At 37.6% G+C, this 17,355-nt stretch overlaps 1 protein-coding gene and 1 long non-coding RNA gene across 2 annotated transcripts in view; one reads left to right on the forward strand and one right to left on the reverse strand.

The window, feature by feature from the left end:
- The window catches only part of LOC124182753 (forkhead box protein P1-like), a 212,794-nt gene extending 203,586 nt beyond the window's left edge, over nucleotides 1-9,208 (reverse strand). The window contains exons 1-2 of the mRNA XM_046570395.1: nucleotides 8,739-9,208; nucleotides 8,389-8,647 (exon numbers count right to left, since the gene is read on the reverse strand). Of these exons, the coding sequence (XP_046426351.1) occupies nucleotides 8,389-8,418 (30 nt within the window). The 5' untranslated portion in view covers nucleotides 8,419-8,647; nucleotides 8,739-9,208. The remainder of the gene's footprint in view (nucleotides 1-8,388; nucleotides 8,648-8,738) is intronic.
- Nucleotides 9,209-16,287: 7,079 nt separating this feature from the next.
- On the forward strand, nucleotides 16,288-16,667 carry LOC124182767. The gene is made up of 2 exons (XR_006870854.1): nucleotides 16,288-16,430; nucleotides 16,507-16,667. It is a non-coding gene; the product is annotated as an uncharacterized LOC124182767 (long non-coding RNA).
- The last annotated feature ends 688 nt before the right edge of the window (nucleotides 16,668-17,355 follow it).

Here is a 17,355-nt window from a genome sequence, read left to right on the forward strand (position 1 = left end):
GCTTACGTAATTTAATAATGTCAAAAGGCGGTTTCTTTTCTTCAACCTAACGAACGATTATTATTTTTTACAGGATTGAACGTACCTTATTTTTATCTCAACTTATGGCAGTTATCGTTACGATAACTCATAAATTGGGAATTTTTATACCCCCTTCACGCCAACCAACGACGAAATACATTTCCAAGCTTTTCCGATAGTTTTTCTTCACTTAAATATTCGCGATATCACTGAATAAAAAAAAAAAAAATATATAAATATAATATATCTCTCTCTTCGTGATATATTTCACTTCGTTTTTTTTATAAAATATTCTATTCCTTGTTCAAAAATAGACTGTATCGTTAATCTCTTGTCACTGACTTTGTATTTTTTTCCCGTTTTTTTTTTTTTTTTTTTTCTTTCTTTGTGCCAAGTAAAAAACCTTCGCTGATATTCTGCACTAAATAAAATCAATTCGAAGCATGACGATTTTGCAATGAAATTTTTATTCTTCCTTCCACGGTTTTTGTCATACACTCACAATTTTGACTACGTAATTTTATTTATTTATTTCTCCACCGTTCAGAGAGCGCGCGATTATTTCACTTATATATTTCATAAACCAACACGCGACGTGCTTTAAAAACCCTGAATTTGAGTTGAAGCGGTACTGTTCCGAGTGCGAGTATAGAGATTGAATAAGTAAGTTAACATACTGATAAGACTATTTAGCAATCTACAATCTTTGCAAAGGTGTTTATTTGTTTCTTCATCTTCTTCTTTTTTTTTTTTTTTTTCTTTACAATCCGGAACTTCGACAAATATTTACCGATCAAATGACGCTCGCTTCGCAACTCTGATATCGCATTTACCGTTCCCTGAATCCTCTGCAAGAAGATATGTACATGTAACCACATTTAATGGAAAAATAAAAAACCGAAAAGAAAAGATAATGTCCAAGGAAGTGAGAAAAAAATTTTCTTCTTCTCCCTAAAATTTCTTCAACCTTTCGCAATTAATTTACAGCCACGATCAATTTGTTCACTTTGACGGCAAGTGAGTGTTGATAAAATTGTAATAGAAAAAATAAAAGAAGACAAAGAAAAAAAAAACAATAGTATATGTAAATTAGATTTTTCCGTTAATTTTTTCGACACATTTTCCGCGAGAAAAATTCACCCCCCCCCCCCCCCCCCTCTTCTCATCACCGTAAGTTTTATCGAGTTGTTATAATTGCAATAGCGAATATCTCGGTTAAAATATGCACGTGCAATGTCTTGAGCGATTTTGATGATGGCGAAATTATTCAGTTCGTACCGCTGTGTTGTATCGGTAAATGAAAGATTCGTTACACATCTGATGCAGGTTATATTCGTGAAACACTGACGTCATTCGATACGGTACATAAAACATGGGAAATAGTTCAAATATAAACGTTACGGTGCCGATCGATAAGCCTCGATCTGATGTCAGCTCATTCGCGCCTTCCTGCATTACATCCAACTCTGAACGGATTCGAAGCTACCGTAAGAAACTGCAGAAACGAAACGACAAAAGAATAATCTAGCTAAAGAAAAAGTACAGTGTTGCAATTTTTACTCGAAAAAATAATATCTTGGAATACTGAATTGAAGTTGGCGAGAAGATTGGTCTGTGATGGTCAACCATTTCAGTCGCAGATCATTGTTCTTAGTTACCTTTTGTAATATTATAATTCCCCTATGAAGGGATCAGATTTCAAAAATTCAAGACGGCAGATTATATATGGCGGAAAATGGTTTTGAAAATCAATTGAAACTCAGACGAAAACTTCAGATGAATTTGAACAATTTTTCCTCCACATTCATATCCAGCGACCCCAAATATCCGCAGGTACAACTTTTGGTCCAGATTTGATTGACTTCAAAATTTCTGTCCGCCATATTGGATTTGTGATCTCGAATGTCGAAAATCTTGCTTCTATTCGTTCAATTTTCACGATTTTTTCCAATCAATTTGTCTGTAACAGTACATCACAATCTTAACATTCGATGAGATGGATACGAAATCGGTGCTAAGAATGCTCACCACTATAACTCGAATTGTCAACATAAGAATTTTACGATGATTGAATAAAAATACTGCAAGTGAAATCAGAACAAAAGAATTCACGAAATTCATAACGTACATTTCTTGGAGAGTTGCGATTGATGCATGACGAATTCGGGGAGGAACCGATGTGGCCATCAGGTTTGTAGTTTGACTGCCTGATTCGAAACACGTGTGTAAAACAACCCTCGCGAATCTCATCAGCATGGTCAATTAAACAACGACGATGATACTCGATACGTGTATGGGTGTCCTATGCATACACATGTATACGTATACATATTTGAATATAAACGGACGCATCCGTGTCGTTCGATAATTTCGCGGTGCAGGTGAAATTAGCCAGTCGTTAACGAGGCTAAGAACAACCCGCATTGCTACACCCTGTGTAATATACGTGATGTATTATCCTTCGTTGCTGCTGCCCGAATTGATCAATTGACACGAGCACTAGGCTCAACTGTGTTGACGCCAGAAACTGCAGTTCCAGATTTGAACTAAATCATCCGTCAACGAGCATCGAGAGACGGAACAATTTGCACGAGGTTGAAGTGAGAAACGTCAAGGAGGCTGGTTAGTCAGAAATCGATACTTCTTATTGATTTTATCACGAGATACGAATATCTCATTGAAAATAGAAATATAGAAGATACCTGAACTACAAGTAAAATCTTCTTTTTTTTTTTATCTAGTAGATTCGTTCGATTTCACTTTACGAAGACTCGTTTCGTTTGAAAGATTTTTTTCCAGAAGCATAGATGTCTAAGCTTTTATTTATAGATAGAAATATTTTCGTATTTTGAAAAAAATCTTCGTACCTTACGAGCACGTCGATAAATGTCGATAACGTGTCGATAAATGCCGATAACGTGTCGATAAATGCCGATAACGTGTCGATGAAATGTCGATAAATGTCGGTAACACGTCGATAAAGATTTTGCAATTTACGAATATCTAGCATAATGCAATTAACACGGAGTGTAGATTTTTGGCAATTACAACGTCGTTAAACAAAAACGGCTATCCTGGAAGTTTGGACAGACTTTGAAGGAGTTGAGTTTGAAAATACGAGCATGTGTCGCTATGTTACAGATTCCGGAATTTCGGAAAACCCTAGGAAATAGCAATTGAAAGTTTTTTTCCAAAACTTCATCCTCGTGAGCTTGTAACGCGAGTTAACTTCTCCGAATTAGATTACAAAGTGAATTCTCGTTTGAAAAATTTTTGTGGCATAAACATTTCTGCTTTTTTCATTCCTGTTCTACTTGCCCAGTTTCGTTCTGGTGGAATGATACATCTTATCACGAATCGTGGATCCGCCTACGAATTCAATATTCTACAATATGCAAAACGATGCAAGCATCGTGGATGATCGCGATGATGCCGGAGGAAATGACGATTGATGCTCACGGCTGAAACTTTTGCCGGATTATTATTACTTCATACGACAGATTGCGATCTTCTTACTTGGTCGCTTTAATCGCGGGTTAAGCTGCTGACCGAGTTCACAGCAGTTGCAGTCGGTACGCAGCGACAGCTTGATGATGCTAATTTACAAGACAGAAATAGTCGATTTTACCTCTCGATTTTGCATTCGACGCACGCGGAATTCAAGCACTTTAGCATTCGCACTACTATAAGGCTCTTCGCGAATTCTTTTTCCTGTCTTTGTCTTATTCAGGGTGACCAAACATTTTTGAGAAAAAAATTCCGTGAATCTTGCAGGTTTTTCAGGATCTGAAACCTGGCTTTCCCTGACATTTTCCCAGTTCTAGTAAGTTACTAAAACCTAAATCGTTCTGCTTATCAACCTTACACTAGTTTTAAATTCAATTCGAATCGAAGAAAAATATAATGCACAAAAAGGACAGCATAAACCGATTTGTTTTCTCGACGGAAAATGGTAAACTTGTTACCTGAAACAAATCATTTCTAATTCCCATGACAGAAAACTGATATTTTCAGTTTTTTCCATGACCGTATTAAAAATCCCTAGACAATTCCAGGATTTGTATGATCCCTTTTAAATCTCCTGATCATTTTCGCATTTTTCACATTTTCCAGGTGTGTGTCCAACCTGTTATTACTTGCAGTTCTAAGTATTTTAAAATCGTTACAAAATTCTCAGTCACGTGAAGAAATCTGACGTTTTTTTGTTTTTGGTAATGTAAATCAGACCTTTAGAATTATTTTATAAAAAGAATAATCTTTCCGCAAAAACCGTTCAATTCGAATATCATTGATGAAATTTGTGAAAACCGAAAGTCTGTTTCTCAAAACTGCATGACAGAAACACAATTTACTTTGATTTCGCATTTCAAATTGCTTAAAAATTGACTCTTTCTTATATTCAATAATTCTTAATTCTGATCATGCAATATCTCATATCCTTATAAAAAGACATGAAGAGCAACGAAAATTAAGCACTTTAAAAACGAGGCGTAAATTGTCGGAATCTTTTTCGCTGACCACCGGAGCCGAAAGCAATTCTACTTCGATTTCGCAGCATCCTTTGGTCCCGATTTCGCCCTTCCAAAAGAAACGGGGAAATTTCCGTATTTGCGGTAGACACCCAAAATGAGAGAAAAAAGATGTCTGCGCCGAAGCAGAGGACAGGACACTGGGTACATAGGTACCAATAATATACATACATACACGTCCGCGTACAAAAGTAAAACGTCAAGAAGCGTGATTAATACGAAAGTAGGCGGAGTCCGTGAAATCGGTGAGTATAATACATATGTATACGTGACATATATCTCTTTTATAACTAATCTTTTTTTGCGTCGGTTAAGATATTCGTAGAAATATTGCTAAGAAGTGTTCTTTGCTTTTTTTTTTTTCAATTATTGCTTATCGTAATTAATCCAACACGTGCATGTTCCGAATACCAATAACAAAATTTTAACAAATTTCAATGTCAACATTTTGACTTCATGGCAGTGTGAATATATTAACTCGCTATTTCAAAATATAAAAAAAAATCTTTCTGATCCGCTCTAGCTGCTGTGAAAAAAAAAAAAAAAAAAAAAACACTGCGAAAAAACGGGCAGGAAAATTCAAAAGCCAGGGAAAAAAAACTGCACAACACGAAAGTGAATTGGAATAATTACATCGGTCTTAAAATTCTCTCGAAATTTCTAACAATTTTTCAACACACTTGTACCGTGTGTAAAATGTGTAAATCGTGTCGAAATGAACGTAGAAAACGACTGAAAAAAATCCGTACCAAATTCCTGAGCTACATCGGATTTTTTCAAAACTTACGTCACGTGACCGGTTAACATAGTTTAAAAAATCGTTGTAAGATGGCGTAGGACGAGACCGCGAGAGTTCCATGCTGCTTGATTTTCGTTTTTCCATTGCTTTCTTTTCAACTTTTGTTTTTTACTTATTTTCCAAAAAAACAAAATAAAATAAAACATAAAACGTACACCCGCAGCAGGTCCGAGTTTGTTGGCAGGGAGGGGAACGAGGAAACGATGGTGAGGTGGGCAGGGGTGGGATGGCAAGGGGGGAAACGGGGGTGGCGGAAGCTGCATCCCCCACCAGCATCTTTAACGCCCCTATAGCGTAGACCAGAGTGTAGAGGATCCGCCCCTTCTTTTGCTCAAGCCTTGAACGTCCTCCAACCATACTTCCGGTTTCCTACGGTCTCGCCTTCCGCCCACTACACATAGTACAGTATACTTCGACACACACGCACATACATTTTATTCTCTACTTCCACATCATATATTATCCACATATGTGTGTAAATATATATAAATACATACACACATGCGTACGCGTTCCTTCAGTCTCGCTGTCTTATCTTTTAAGGCACACTCGTGCGAAATACACGTATCATTAGTATCCACATCTTCGTTTGTACGTTTAAATATATTCAGATTTTTTTATTTTTTTTTTTACTTTTTTTTTCATGTGCATATGCGTGTGTGAATGTGTGTGCACGCGCTCAGTTTAAACGGTGCACAGTGCACAATGTCCTTCGCATTTTACTGTGAACTTACACACGTTTATCTCGTTTCAGAAATTGCTGATACGCATTTTCTATATTTATTATATACACACATAAATGAGGGTGAGCTGAAATAAATCTTTTTTCTATTTTCAAACGTGCATTAAACAATTTCGTTAAGAGCATCTCGAATGAAATTTCTCAGCCAAATACGAGCTTTTAATATTGATATTTAAAGGTGTCTATTTTATTTTTTCCATTTTCCATTTAGCACGTGAAGAAATTGGAAAATTTTCGAATTTTTTTTTTCCTCGCAATCGCCTTCATTTAAGAATACAGATGCATACAGATTCTCATAGGAAATTTGACTCTGTATAAAAATGTGCTGAGATAAAATTTTCCTGATTCTAATCGATTAAGAGATATTCAAGATCACTCAGTCATATTTATAGGAGAATATCTGTTAATCGGTTAAAGCTGGGAAAATTCTGTATCGGTACATTTTTATAGAGCGTGAAATTTTTTATAAGAATCTGTATTTGGATAGTTTATAACTCAAGCCGTTTACGAAGAAAAAAGTATTGAAAATTTTTTTTTTTTTTAATCTTTGCGTATTACTTAAATGGAAAATAGAAACAATTATACATATAGGTACCCCTAAATATCAATATTAAGAGCTCATATTTTGATGAGATATTCTATTCGAGATGCTCTACCGAGATTTTGAAGCTCGTTTGGGTAAAAAAAATTTATTTTTTGTTTCAAACACCCTAATATATATACTTATATATATTATTTATAAACGTATATATATATATATATATATCAGGCAAATAGGCAGAGCGAGATTGATTTGAAGATTCGGTAGCACGAACCGAAAAAATATTTTCCTTATTTTTCATCAGATGCTGGAAAATAATTCATCCTTACGATACTTTTTTTTCCGTCTTGCGTGTTTTTTTTTTTTTTCTCGTATTTCTTCATCCAGGAGTTAAAAGCTCAAGAATGGTAGTGAAAATTGTTGAACGGAACGAATAGGCACTTGGATTGAAAGAAACGACGCACAAATGATGGATAATAATAATAATAATAATAATAACAATAATTTCTCTACTTTTTTCCTGCCATCATTATCAAAGTCCTATAAAAAGCGCAATCGCGTGTTTACTGATTTCAGGAGGAGGAAAAAATAATCGTAGTATGTACATATATAACGTATTTTGTGTAGAATTTTTTGTCCTTGAAATAACTCAGTATTCTTGGCGGTTGATTGTCGTTCCATTTATGTCTACCACATAACATGCGTAATACACGCCTATCCCTTTTCCTCGCTGTAATATTTTTATCTTATTTTTTTTCTGCATAAAATTTTCGTTCGTGAATTTGGTCACCGGAACTGCGGAAATTTGTTCGTTGAAAAGGATCACTGTTGTAATATTTCCGATCGAATTTTGATGCAATATTCCGGTATAATTATCATCCGGTTTTTTCATTTCGATAATTATTGGAAAAAAATCGAAGGAAACGGAAAAAGGAAAAAAACGGTGAATCGTCAATTAACAGAAATCGTCGTTTGACGATCATTCGGAAATTTTTCACACAAAAAATAAAACCCAGATGTACGCAACGTACACGGGGATGGATTGAAGAAAAATTTACTATGGATGTTCGTAAGCGAATGCAAATTCAGCAAAGCAAACGAAAACAAACCAAAGAAAAAAAAAAAAAACGAAAAATGAAATAAAGAAAAATGAGGCAGTCATAGGTAGCAATAAAATTTTTCTCAAATCAGTAACAAGATTAAAATTTATACATTATTTAACACACGCGAGTGCAGATAATTCATGTAATGTATACCTATTACTACAATACATACATAACGGTACGCTTTATAACGTTATAAAATGTAAAGCACATAATAAAGCTAGTATAATAATAATAACAACAACAACAGCAACAACAACATTAATAATAACAACAAGCGCGCCCTACGCGGCTACATTGTAAACAATCATATGAGATAATGAAAATTGGAAAAGCAAAGCTGTCGTATATACACACATTTATATAATAAAAGTGAAAGAAGAGGAAAGAAAAATGAATTTTCGTTCTCTCCTCTATCTCTCTCTCTCTCTCTCTCTCTCTCTCTCTCTCTCTCTCTCTCTCTCTCTCTCTCTCTACTTCAATCGTCTTTATATAATATTATGTGCAGGTGACGGTTGCATGTGCAGCGGCAGGTGGCATTTGGCATTTGGCAGGTTGCAGGTTGCAGGCATATTTCAGGCATTTGTTTGTTAATTATTCTTTTTTTTTATTCTTATTTTGTTTGCTTTTAGGCGTAGTTGGTTCATCTCTACCTGCACTGGTCTCCAGCGTGGCTCCAGCATATCCTGAACGATCCTCAAGCAGCAAAGGACGAAGAAACAAGCGAGGACGAAGGTGAAACGCGTCCACGAGCAGCTTCCGGTCCTTCGGTATCCCTTCTCCTTCCTTTACTTCCCTTCTTATTGGTAGCGCCGATCCCTCGCCGACGGTATTTCGCAACAACAGCAGCACGTGGCGGCAAAGCCCTTCGAATCTTCTCCCTCTTTACATACGTCCGCCGGTGTTATTTTTCTTGATAATCGGAGTAGAGAAATCCATGCAGCGATTAAGAACCCGTGCGCGGATGTTGTCAGACGGATGAAATTATCGTCCTTATTTATACCTTCCCCTCAGATTCTCTTCGTCGATTTTATAATCCGATTATCTTTCCTAAGACCGTTTTCCTCTCCGTCCTCTGCGTCGTTTTTCCGTTCCTCAGCGTCCTCCAATTCTGTCTCCTTAATTCTGCCCTTCGCCAAATTGAATAGGAGACGACGAGACGCGGCGCGATGCGAAGAACGTGTGAAGAGAGAGAAAGAGAGAGAGAGAGAGAGAGAGCGAGAGAGAATCGGGGATAAACAAAACAGATAGATGCAAGAGAGACGAAGAGGCGAAGAGAGAGAGGAACGGGATCAGGTGTATCGGGACTTTTTTTAAACTTCCTGTTGGTTTTTTGCGGGGGAAAAATCTCTCCGTCTACGGTGCAGATCGTCAAGCGGCGTCGCGGACTGAGTTTCGCGCGCCTGTCGACTGCCGTTTGGCGACTCTGCGCGTCGCGACGCACCGAATCCACCACCCAGCAAAACCCTGACCGAGCGGCGCGTCGCGTTTAAGCGCCGCTGGTTTGCCTTCCATGCGGTGGCACCGAGCGGGTAACTGAGTCGGCGCAGTAAAGACCGTATTACGAATCTTGCGAACCACGCTGCCTGACGCTACATCGGTAGGTAGATGCTTCCACGCTTTATTCGTTGAAAGCCTACCACCTATACCCTACGCGACGGACACGTGCAGCGAGGTGACACTCGATGCTTATAGGACCCTTGTCCAAGACTACGACACGGAGCCTGGATATAAGGAGAACGATCGACGTCGAATTTTTGGCTTTATTTTCGACCAGAAGAAAAGAGAAAGAACATTTTCTCACAACGTCCACCAGAGCAGCGCCGGTGACGTTAATTTCACGATCACGGTCTGACATACGGGTTTTGCAAGCAACTGAAATTTGAGTGGTGGGGTTGGCCGCGTTATTGTCCAGATTTTCATTTTTTTGCCACTACTGGCCACTACGCGGCGCTGTCAGTTATTCATAGACGTATGAGTGACGTTACAACGTAAGGTTATCTGTGTATGAGTATCAAAAAGATTGGTCAGGGTTCCGCCAAATAATAATAATAAGCTTATGAATAACTCGTAGCGCCGCTCTTGTGGCCATAAGTTGTTCTTTTGTTTCGGACGTGAACTGACAACCCCCCACCACGTTCGTTGCAAGACCTGGATGTAAGACCGTGGTCGCGATCATGGCGAACGTTTGTTATTGTTTGTATCACGTGATAACGACTTTCCCCTTCCTAAATTCAAAACACCTGACATTAGCAGCGCCAGCGCCTCCAGTGGTGAAAGTTCTTGATGCAAATTTTAGGCCGTATCTTGTACATCACGATCATTCTTCTTGTGTCTAGGCTCCGTGGACAACCCGTGCAAAACGGTCTCACTTGAATCGAGTTGAGTGATGAAGTAACCAAATGTTAGTAGACTTTTCGAGTTTTTTCCCACGTTTGTTGGTAGCGCAATTTATTCAGCATAGCACTCTCGAATTGTTTGTTATTAGTACGATCAATGCTAAAACTCCAACTAGTCAATTTCCTTTTCAGCATTTGTTTTTTTCACCGTGGTAATGGAATGTCATAAGTTTTTAAATAAGAAAGTGGAAGGGGAAACTTGTGTCACCTTGCCGGACACGTGCGTCATTCTACACGTTATAATATCCGACCTACGCGTGCACAGCGACACACTGAAATTATTTTTACAATTATAACGTGCAATTTCAGTTGCCAAAATGGTCCGTCAATTTTCATTGTTTTTTACCTTTTTTTTCTCCGAATACATGAAGGGCTGAGAAACAAAAGTGCGCAATCCACATTTTTTCATCCTTCGATGATTTTACCGCCATAAAGGTGTCTGCGGTGAAAATAAAAAAAAAAAAACGCCCGGTTTCTCACGCAAATCGAAACAACGGCGGATTCAATTTTTTTCCCATGGGATATCAAGTTTTTCAATATTGAAATTCAATCGTGGTGCAGTGTATCGATTTTAGGTTCCGTTAATCAGATTCAAGTAGAGTATATAGCTTCTACACAGAATTTTGAATCCCAGAAGTTGATAGAACTGATTTTAAAAAGTTACTAGATACAAGTTAAAAACTAGATCGAGAGAGCAAAAAGTCACTAACAACAAGTTAAAAAACTATATCTAGTGAGCAAAAAGTCACTAGAAACAAGCCAACTGGGTCGACAGAGAAAATAAACCGTATCTAAAAAGTAACATAAATCACTAAATTCAACTAACCCAATGAAATAGTATGAATACAAAAAAAAATGTCAGAAACAGAATTGATACTGAGCCGCACAGAAATGAGATGATGGAAAAAAAATTTCATCTGTGCGAATTCTTTTTATCTGTTTATATACCAATAAATTTGATTCATTGGCATAGACATCTATTGGCTGGAATGGAAAATTTGAATTTGGTTCTGATTTTAGCGTGTGTGTATATCATGCATACGTGAATATAGATTCTTACGTATGTATGTACCTTGGGTGTATCGGAGTTTAGAGGTATACACACGTGGTTTCTGGTAGGGAGAATTGCAGCTCGGGGTTGTAGATTCCTCATGTAGTTATTCATGTATCGATTCGGCCTACTGTTAAAACTAAAGCCGACGTATTGCCGGAGAATTCGTCATTCGCACTGATGCGAAACACACACACACACACATACATATATCTTATGCACCATATTTTTGCTGTATGAAAAGTGTATAAAAAACGACGGTTTTAATAAATAAAATAAAAAAGATTCGTATTTCGAATCTATTTCCTTACCGACTGAGTAGAATGTCACTTATTTCAACTTTCGTCAAAGCCTGCCGAACGCAAATATCAAGTAAAAAAAAGGTTCGCGTCACGCAAGAACAAAACCCAAGAAATGTTTTCTATAGTTGAATATCCACCGATTGCAGAAATCCATTTCCTGGAGTTATTTTCGCACGAAACCAAACAGTTTTCGAATAGTTTTGTTCGTCATTGCATCCAGATCTGCGATATATTTTACTCGGTCGGTAACAACATACCATGTCATCTCCTTAATGCCAAAAACCAACTATTTCAATAATTCGTAAAAATTTCTTCTAATCAATCTTTCGCAAGTATATAGATACAATTCATACTTATACATTTGGCACAAGAATATGAATAATTAATAAAAATTATCCGAACGCAATCGCACGCCCTGCGAAAAAATTTGTTGATATATCGCAAATAAACGACGTGTATTTTGTATTTTGTTCATTTTCTGTAGACCTGTTTTTCGCTGTTTATTTGTTGTTGTTATCATTTTGTGTGTACAATGTTATCGCGTAGTTATAAATTTTTATTTTATTTATTTTTTTTTTCCTCCACTTCTATTAGCCGCGTCCTTTTCGTCATTTATTTACACGTGGCGAGATCGATGATTCAAGGTAACCTGCAGTGCAACTCTTTACATATCCATCGCTGTGTGCACGTCGCAACATGAATAAATATATGCGGCGGAGAGGGGTGGTGGGGGTGGGGGGGGGGGGGGGGGGGGGGCAATATGTGTACAGTGTAATATAACGTAATGTAAAGAGGATTTTCTGTCGTCTCCCTGCAGGCTCTTTGCCGGTCCATCCGAAAACACACCTGCACACAAGAAGAAAGCCGCGTTATTCGTTCGTTTCACCAACACGCGGTCAAGCGCGCGAATATGTACAACCGGCGCACAGCTGTTTGTTGTGTATTTTGTTGTATTGTTGATTTTTGCATAATTTATCAGGGTTGTTTGGCTAAGCGGACTGTTAGAGGGGCGGCACAGGGCCGACGGATGCCACCCTGAGGGGAAAACCCAACGCCAAGATGATTAGCACCAAGCCAGGGACGCCGCCCATCCTATCTCTCTGAAATAATATACGAAAACCGAACCCCCTGAAAACCCCCTCGGCACGATACATTCTACGCACCGGGGGAATCCCATGCAAACAAATGCCTATACGTAAGTATAAATTCGCCTGTATGCAAGGACACGTAATTATACACGTACCAAAAATTCAAATATTACCTATACTGTAATTTTTTACCAGGAGGAATTTCGTTTTATTTTGTTATTTTTCTCTCATTGCGTTGCAATCACCCTCCCCCTCCTACCCTCCCCGCCAAACTTCAAAACGTGAAAGATGTAAAAAGTTTTTTTTTTTTTTTTTTTGCACAGTTAGGTTAGGTTAGTCTACGTTATGTTAGATTATGTTAGGTTAGATTCGTCTATTCTTTTTGTTAATTTCTTCTTCTTATTGCGTTGTGATCACTCTCCCCGCCGGTAATTTTAAAACGTGAAAATTGTAAGGTTTTTTTTTTATATTAGGTTAGGTTAGACTACGTTGTGTTAGTTTAGGTTATGTTACGCGTTTTCTCTTTGTTATTTTTCTCTCATTGCGTTGTGATCCCTCCCCCTCGCCCTAAACTTGAAACTTTAAAAGATGTAAGAAGGTTTTTTTTTTTTTTTTGGAACGTTAGATTAAGTTAGACTACGTTATGTTAGATGAGGTTAGGTTAGGTTAACCGATGGTGATGATGAAAAATTTCCGCAATGTCGAATCTACAGATCAGTTCACTTCTGACGAAACATTGATTGTTTTCAGAAATCCAACCGACGGCGAGTGAAAAAAAAAAATGATGATACATGTACGCAAGTATCGTATCAGCAGCCCCGTCGATAAGACAAATGACGAGAAAGTGAAAAGAATTCATTTTCAATATAGGAAGAATATTGAATAAGTGTATTTTAAAGCTAGTCCGAAGTTCATCGAATCGAAACCAAAACTGTTTGAAAAATTTCCAAGCAATGTTATTTGCGCACAGCGATAACATTTAACAAGAACTTGAGAAAAATTTTTAAGCTTTGAAATGACGAACCTTTGATATTTTTCATCAGATTCTAACGTCACGCGAATATCCTCAGATTCATTTCTATCACGCGGTATTAATGTTGTTTTTCAAACAGTCTCTTCCGACCTTTCCCGACTTTCACTTCAGACAACGAACTCCATTCACCCTTGAATAAATCTAATCGACCAATACCAAGTCTTCTCAATTCCTCTCTTCTTCGATCTTGTAAAATCTAAATTGGGGTAAGAATGTGCAGCCCTGGATGGTGGCGAACATGATCGGGGTAGTAAGCTAAGCAGGCATATCGCGAGTGTGTGACGAGGATGAAGAAGAGGGGACGGGCATTGCCGTAAAAGGGGTTGCGGAGCATTCTACACCCTCCCTCCCTCTCTCTCTCTCTCTCTCTCTCTCTCTCTCTCTCTCTCTCTCTCTCTCTCTCGAACAATAGTTGTTTACCAGAGTCATACTGATCGATATGTATACTATACCCACTGTTTGCCATCGCGCGGAGCGAAGCATCATATGCATGCCATGCCCCCAAAGACCAGCTATAGTTGTTCAACGCCATAAGTAAATATCTATACACGTTGTTAAATGTATACACATTGATCTGTACCTAGGTGTATGTGTACATAACTGTGTTCGTATATACGTGAATATTCCTATTCCGTCTACAGATAAATATAGACACGATTGTATTACATATCCGTGCACGCTGTGAGTGTAAATTCGAAATTCAAGGAAGAAAAGGAATACCGGGTAAAACGAACGACGCGGGCCAGTCTCGTTTTATCGTTATAGGCGTCGGATTTTCAAAAAGCGAACGATACAAAATAAAAAACAAACAAAAGACTGACGAAAAATAAAGAGAAAACAAGTGCGATAGACCGCAGGTTTGAAAAAATTAATTGCTAATTACTACGCTCGCGAAATTCTCTCGGTATTCGGTTTTGTTTTGTTGTTTTTATTTTTTTTTTTTTATTTTTTACTTCCACCCCATCAGACCGTCAGAGAAACCGTGGATGACTTTTTTTTCCTTAAACATATGTACATGTGTATTATTTCAACGGTTATTAATATCATGTTTTATCAGTCAACGTTTAACATTCCCATATTCAATTGTTGTTTTATCGAACATGGTTCCAATTATTTTTCATACGTACCGATATACGTAAAATTGGGTTAATTTCGCAGCCTTCCATCAACAACGCGGTGATAATATACGCGTAGAATATAACAACGTACAGATAGATAATTAATTGATATCCTCGAAGAAAGAGTAAAGGTTGTCCATCGGTATGGTAAAAGTTTAAACAACAGTCGTAGCCGTAGCTGCAAAACCAGTCAGTCTCGAACAGGCGTGTAGCTGAAAGCGTATAACGAAATCGATAACTTAATTACCATTTGCAAACACCGAAACGACGTGTAACGTCACAATTTAAACATCCGCTATTACAGGTGTATCGATATAAATACCCTAGCTTATATACCGTTCATCGATTTGTCGACGAATGTACGCGCGAAGCGTGTCTTACGATCAGGAGAGCATTAGAAGAGGAAAATTTAAAAGAGCTGTAAACACCATTGAAAAAAGAAAAAAAAAAAAACGTTATTTCTCAAAAAGTACGCATGTTCCATAGCTAAGTTTTTCGCAAGAAATTTTTTATTTTTAAACGAAACAAAAAAGAAAACCATACCAGCTACAGCATTTTTGATTCACCTCTTCGTTTTTGCAGCTACACCGAGGAAAAGTTTCGTTTGGTGCAGTAAATAGAAAAATTCAGTGAAACAGGTATCGTTAAAAAAACTGTTCAAATATTTTTGGAATTACGAAAAACGAGGTACGCCTAAGCATTTTGCGCTATCGTAGATTGTTTTTTGGTAATTGCAACGCAAAATCAGTTTGCGAGGCTTACTCTACTTTTTTAGTTAAACAAGGCTTTAACGTCAATTTATTCTTGCACGAGCATTAAATTTTCGCAACAGTTAAGAGAAAATATAGCAACAGTGATCGTAACGGAAGAGAATAGTCACGGATACCAGACTTTCCGGTAACAGCTAGAAAACTAATTTTCATTTTCTACCCAGAACTGTATTTTTCGATTGTGGTAAAAAATGAAAATAGTTGAGGACTGAGCGGTAACCGGAACTAAAAATTTCTCTCAGTGTACTTGAATCATCGAAACGCGGTGAGGTTCTCTGTACTTTCGATTTCAAGTGTTCCACAACGATGGGACCAATGGCAATAATCGTCATTGTTACTTCACAATAACTACTTGAACGAGACACGCGACTCAGCCCTTTGTTTTCACGTGCCAACCCTTGATCGCCACCTCAGTCCGACGAATAATCGATTCCCGTGTGTTTATTTTTACCTATAATATACACCGCTAATTAAACTCGGTAGCTGTTACACCGCACGTGGTGAAAATTTACCGGAGACGATTTTTATCATACTTTGTTACAATTCATTTACGAGCATTTGGTTTTTTTTTTATGGTTATTGTTATAATATTATATAGCAAGTGTTAAAATCCTGCACGAAGTGACGGAAAGAAGAGAAACATTTTTTTCTAGTGAAAAAGATTATTATTTTCTACATACGTACGCGCTGAAATAATTCTTTCATCACGCAGCTGGTGTCGTTCGATTTTTTATTTTGTTTATTACGAATCTGAAATCAGATTGAAAAAATTCCAGGTGCCAGATCCAATATGGCGGGCGAAAATTTCAAATTTCATCGATACTGGAAAAAAAAACTCTGTCCAGAAGTTTTTGTGGTCACTGATTACGAAACTGAAATCAGATCTTGAAAATTCAGTACGGCGAATCCAATCAACGAGCCCAAAAACCCTTGTGTAAGTTTTTCGACCGTATCGGATGAAATTTGAAATTTTCGATCGACCACCATTGATATTTAAAATTTGATTTCAGATTCGTAATCAGCGACCCGAAAAACCCATACACGGAGAGAAAAATCTGTGAGAAATTACCCTGCTGTCTGTAATCGTGATGTAAAAGACACCTGATGCATTTTTTATTGAGGCATGTTACAAAAATTATAGGTTTTTATGAAAGAAATTACTACCTTGCTTAGAAACTATGTATTTCGGCAGCACAAAATTTAAAAAGTGGAGACGCATTTTTCTGATACAGCACGGTGAAAACTACGTTAGGTGTCTTTTACATCACTATCATAGTAACAGCAGGTTAATTTTTATCAGATTTTTCTCTCCATGTAGGATATAATATTATCTTGTTGTAAAAATTGACTCAGCACAATAATGTGTGACTCAAAGAGGTCAAAGTAAAGCTTTCGTTTACGATTCCAATACCTTAAATACTCATGAATGTATACTTTTGTTATTGAAGAGAAAAATTTCTGTACCTATTGAATCAATGATAACTCGACGTATGCTCAAGTCGCAATAAAGTTACCAAGAGGAATCGATTTTGACCGACAAACTTTCCATATCCGAAAAACGTCGCGGTCCGTCACTTGTAACGATATCTGCTTTTTCTCCCGCTGAACCTCTTCGTCTGGATGATCTGCGGTATTGCAGTACTTACCAAGTCTGACCTCCTCACCCCGGATCCATCCTAAAGGTATTAACTTCATCGTTGAGAACATTTACATGCACGTATACAAATACAACCTTCCCAGATCGCGGTCCAGCAGGACTGCAATGAATGCGCCTAAAGATAAACCCGTTGATTTAATATGCTCTCCGCCATTTAATGCGATATACGTACATGTACGTATATACATGTGAATTCGCGTGT

Source organism: Neodiprion fabricii, chromosome 5 (assembly GCF_021155785.1).
Source record: "Neodiprion fabricii isolate iyNeoFabr1 chromosome 5, iyNeoFabr1.1, whole genome shotgun sequence".
In the NCBI taxonomy this organism is placed as follows: domain Eukaryota; kingdom Metazoa; phylum Arthropoda; class Insecta; order Hymenoptera; family Diprionidae; genus Neodiprion; species Neodiprion fabricii.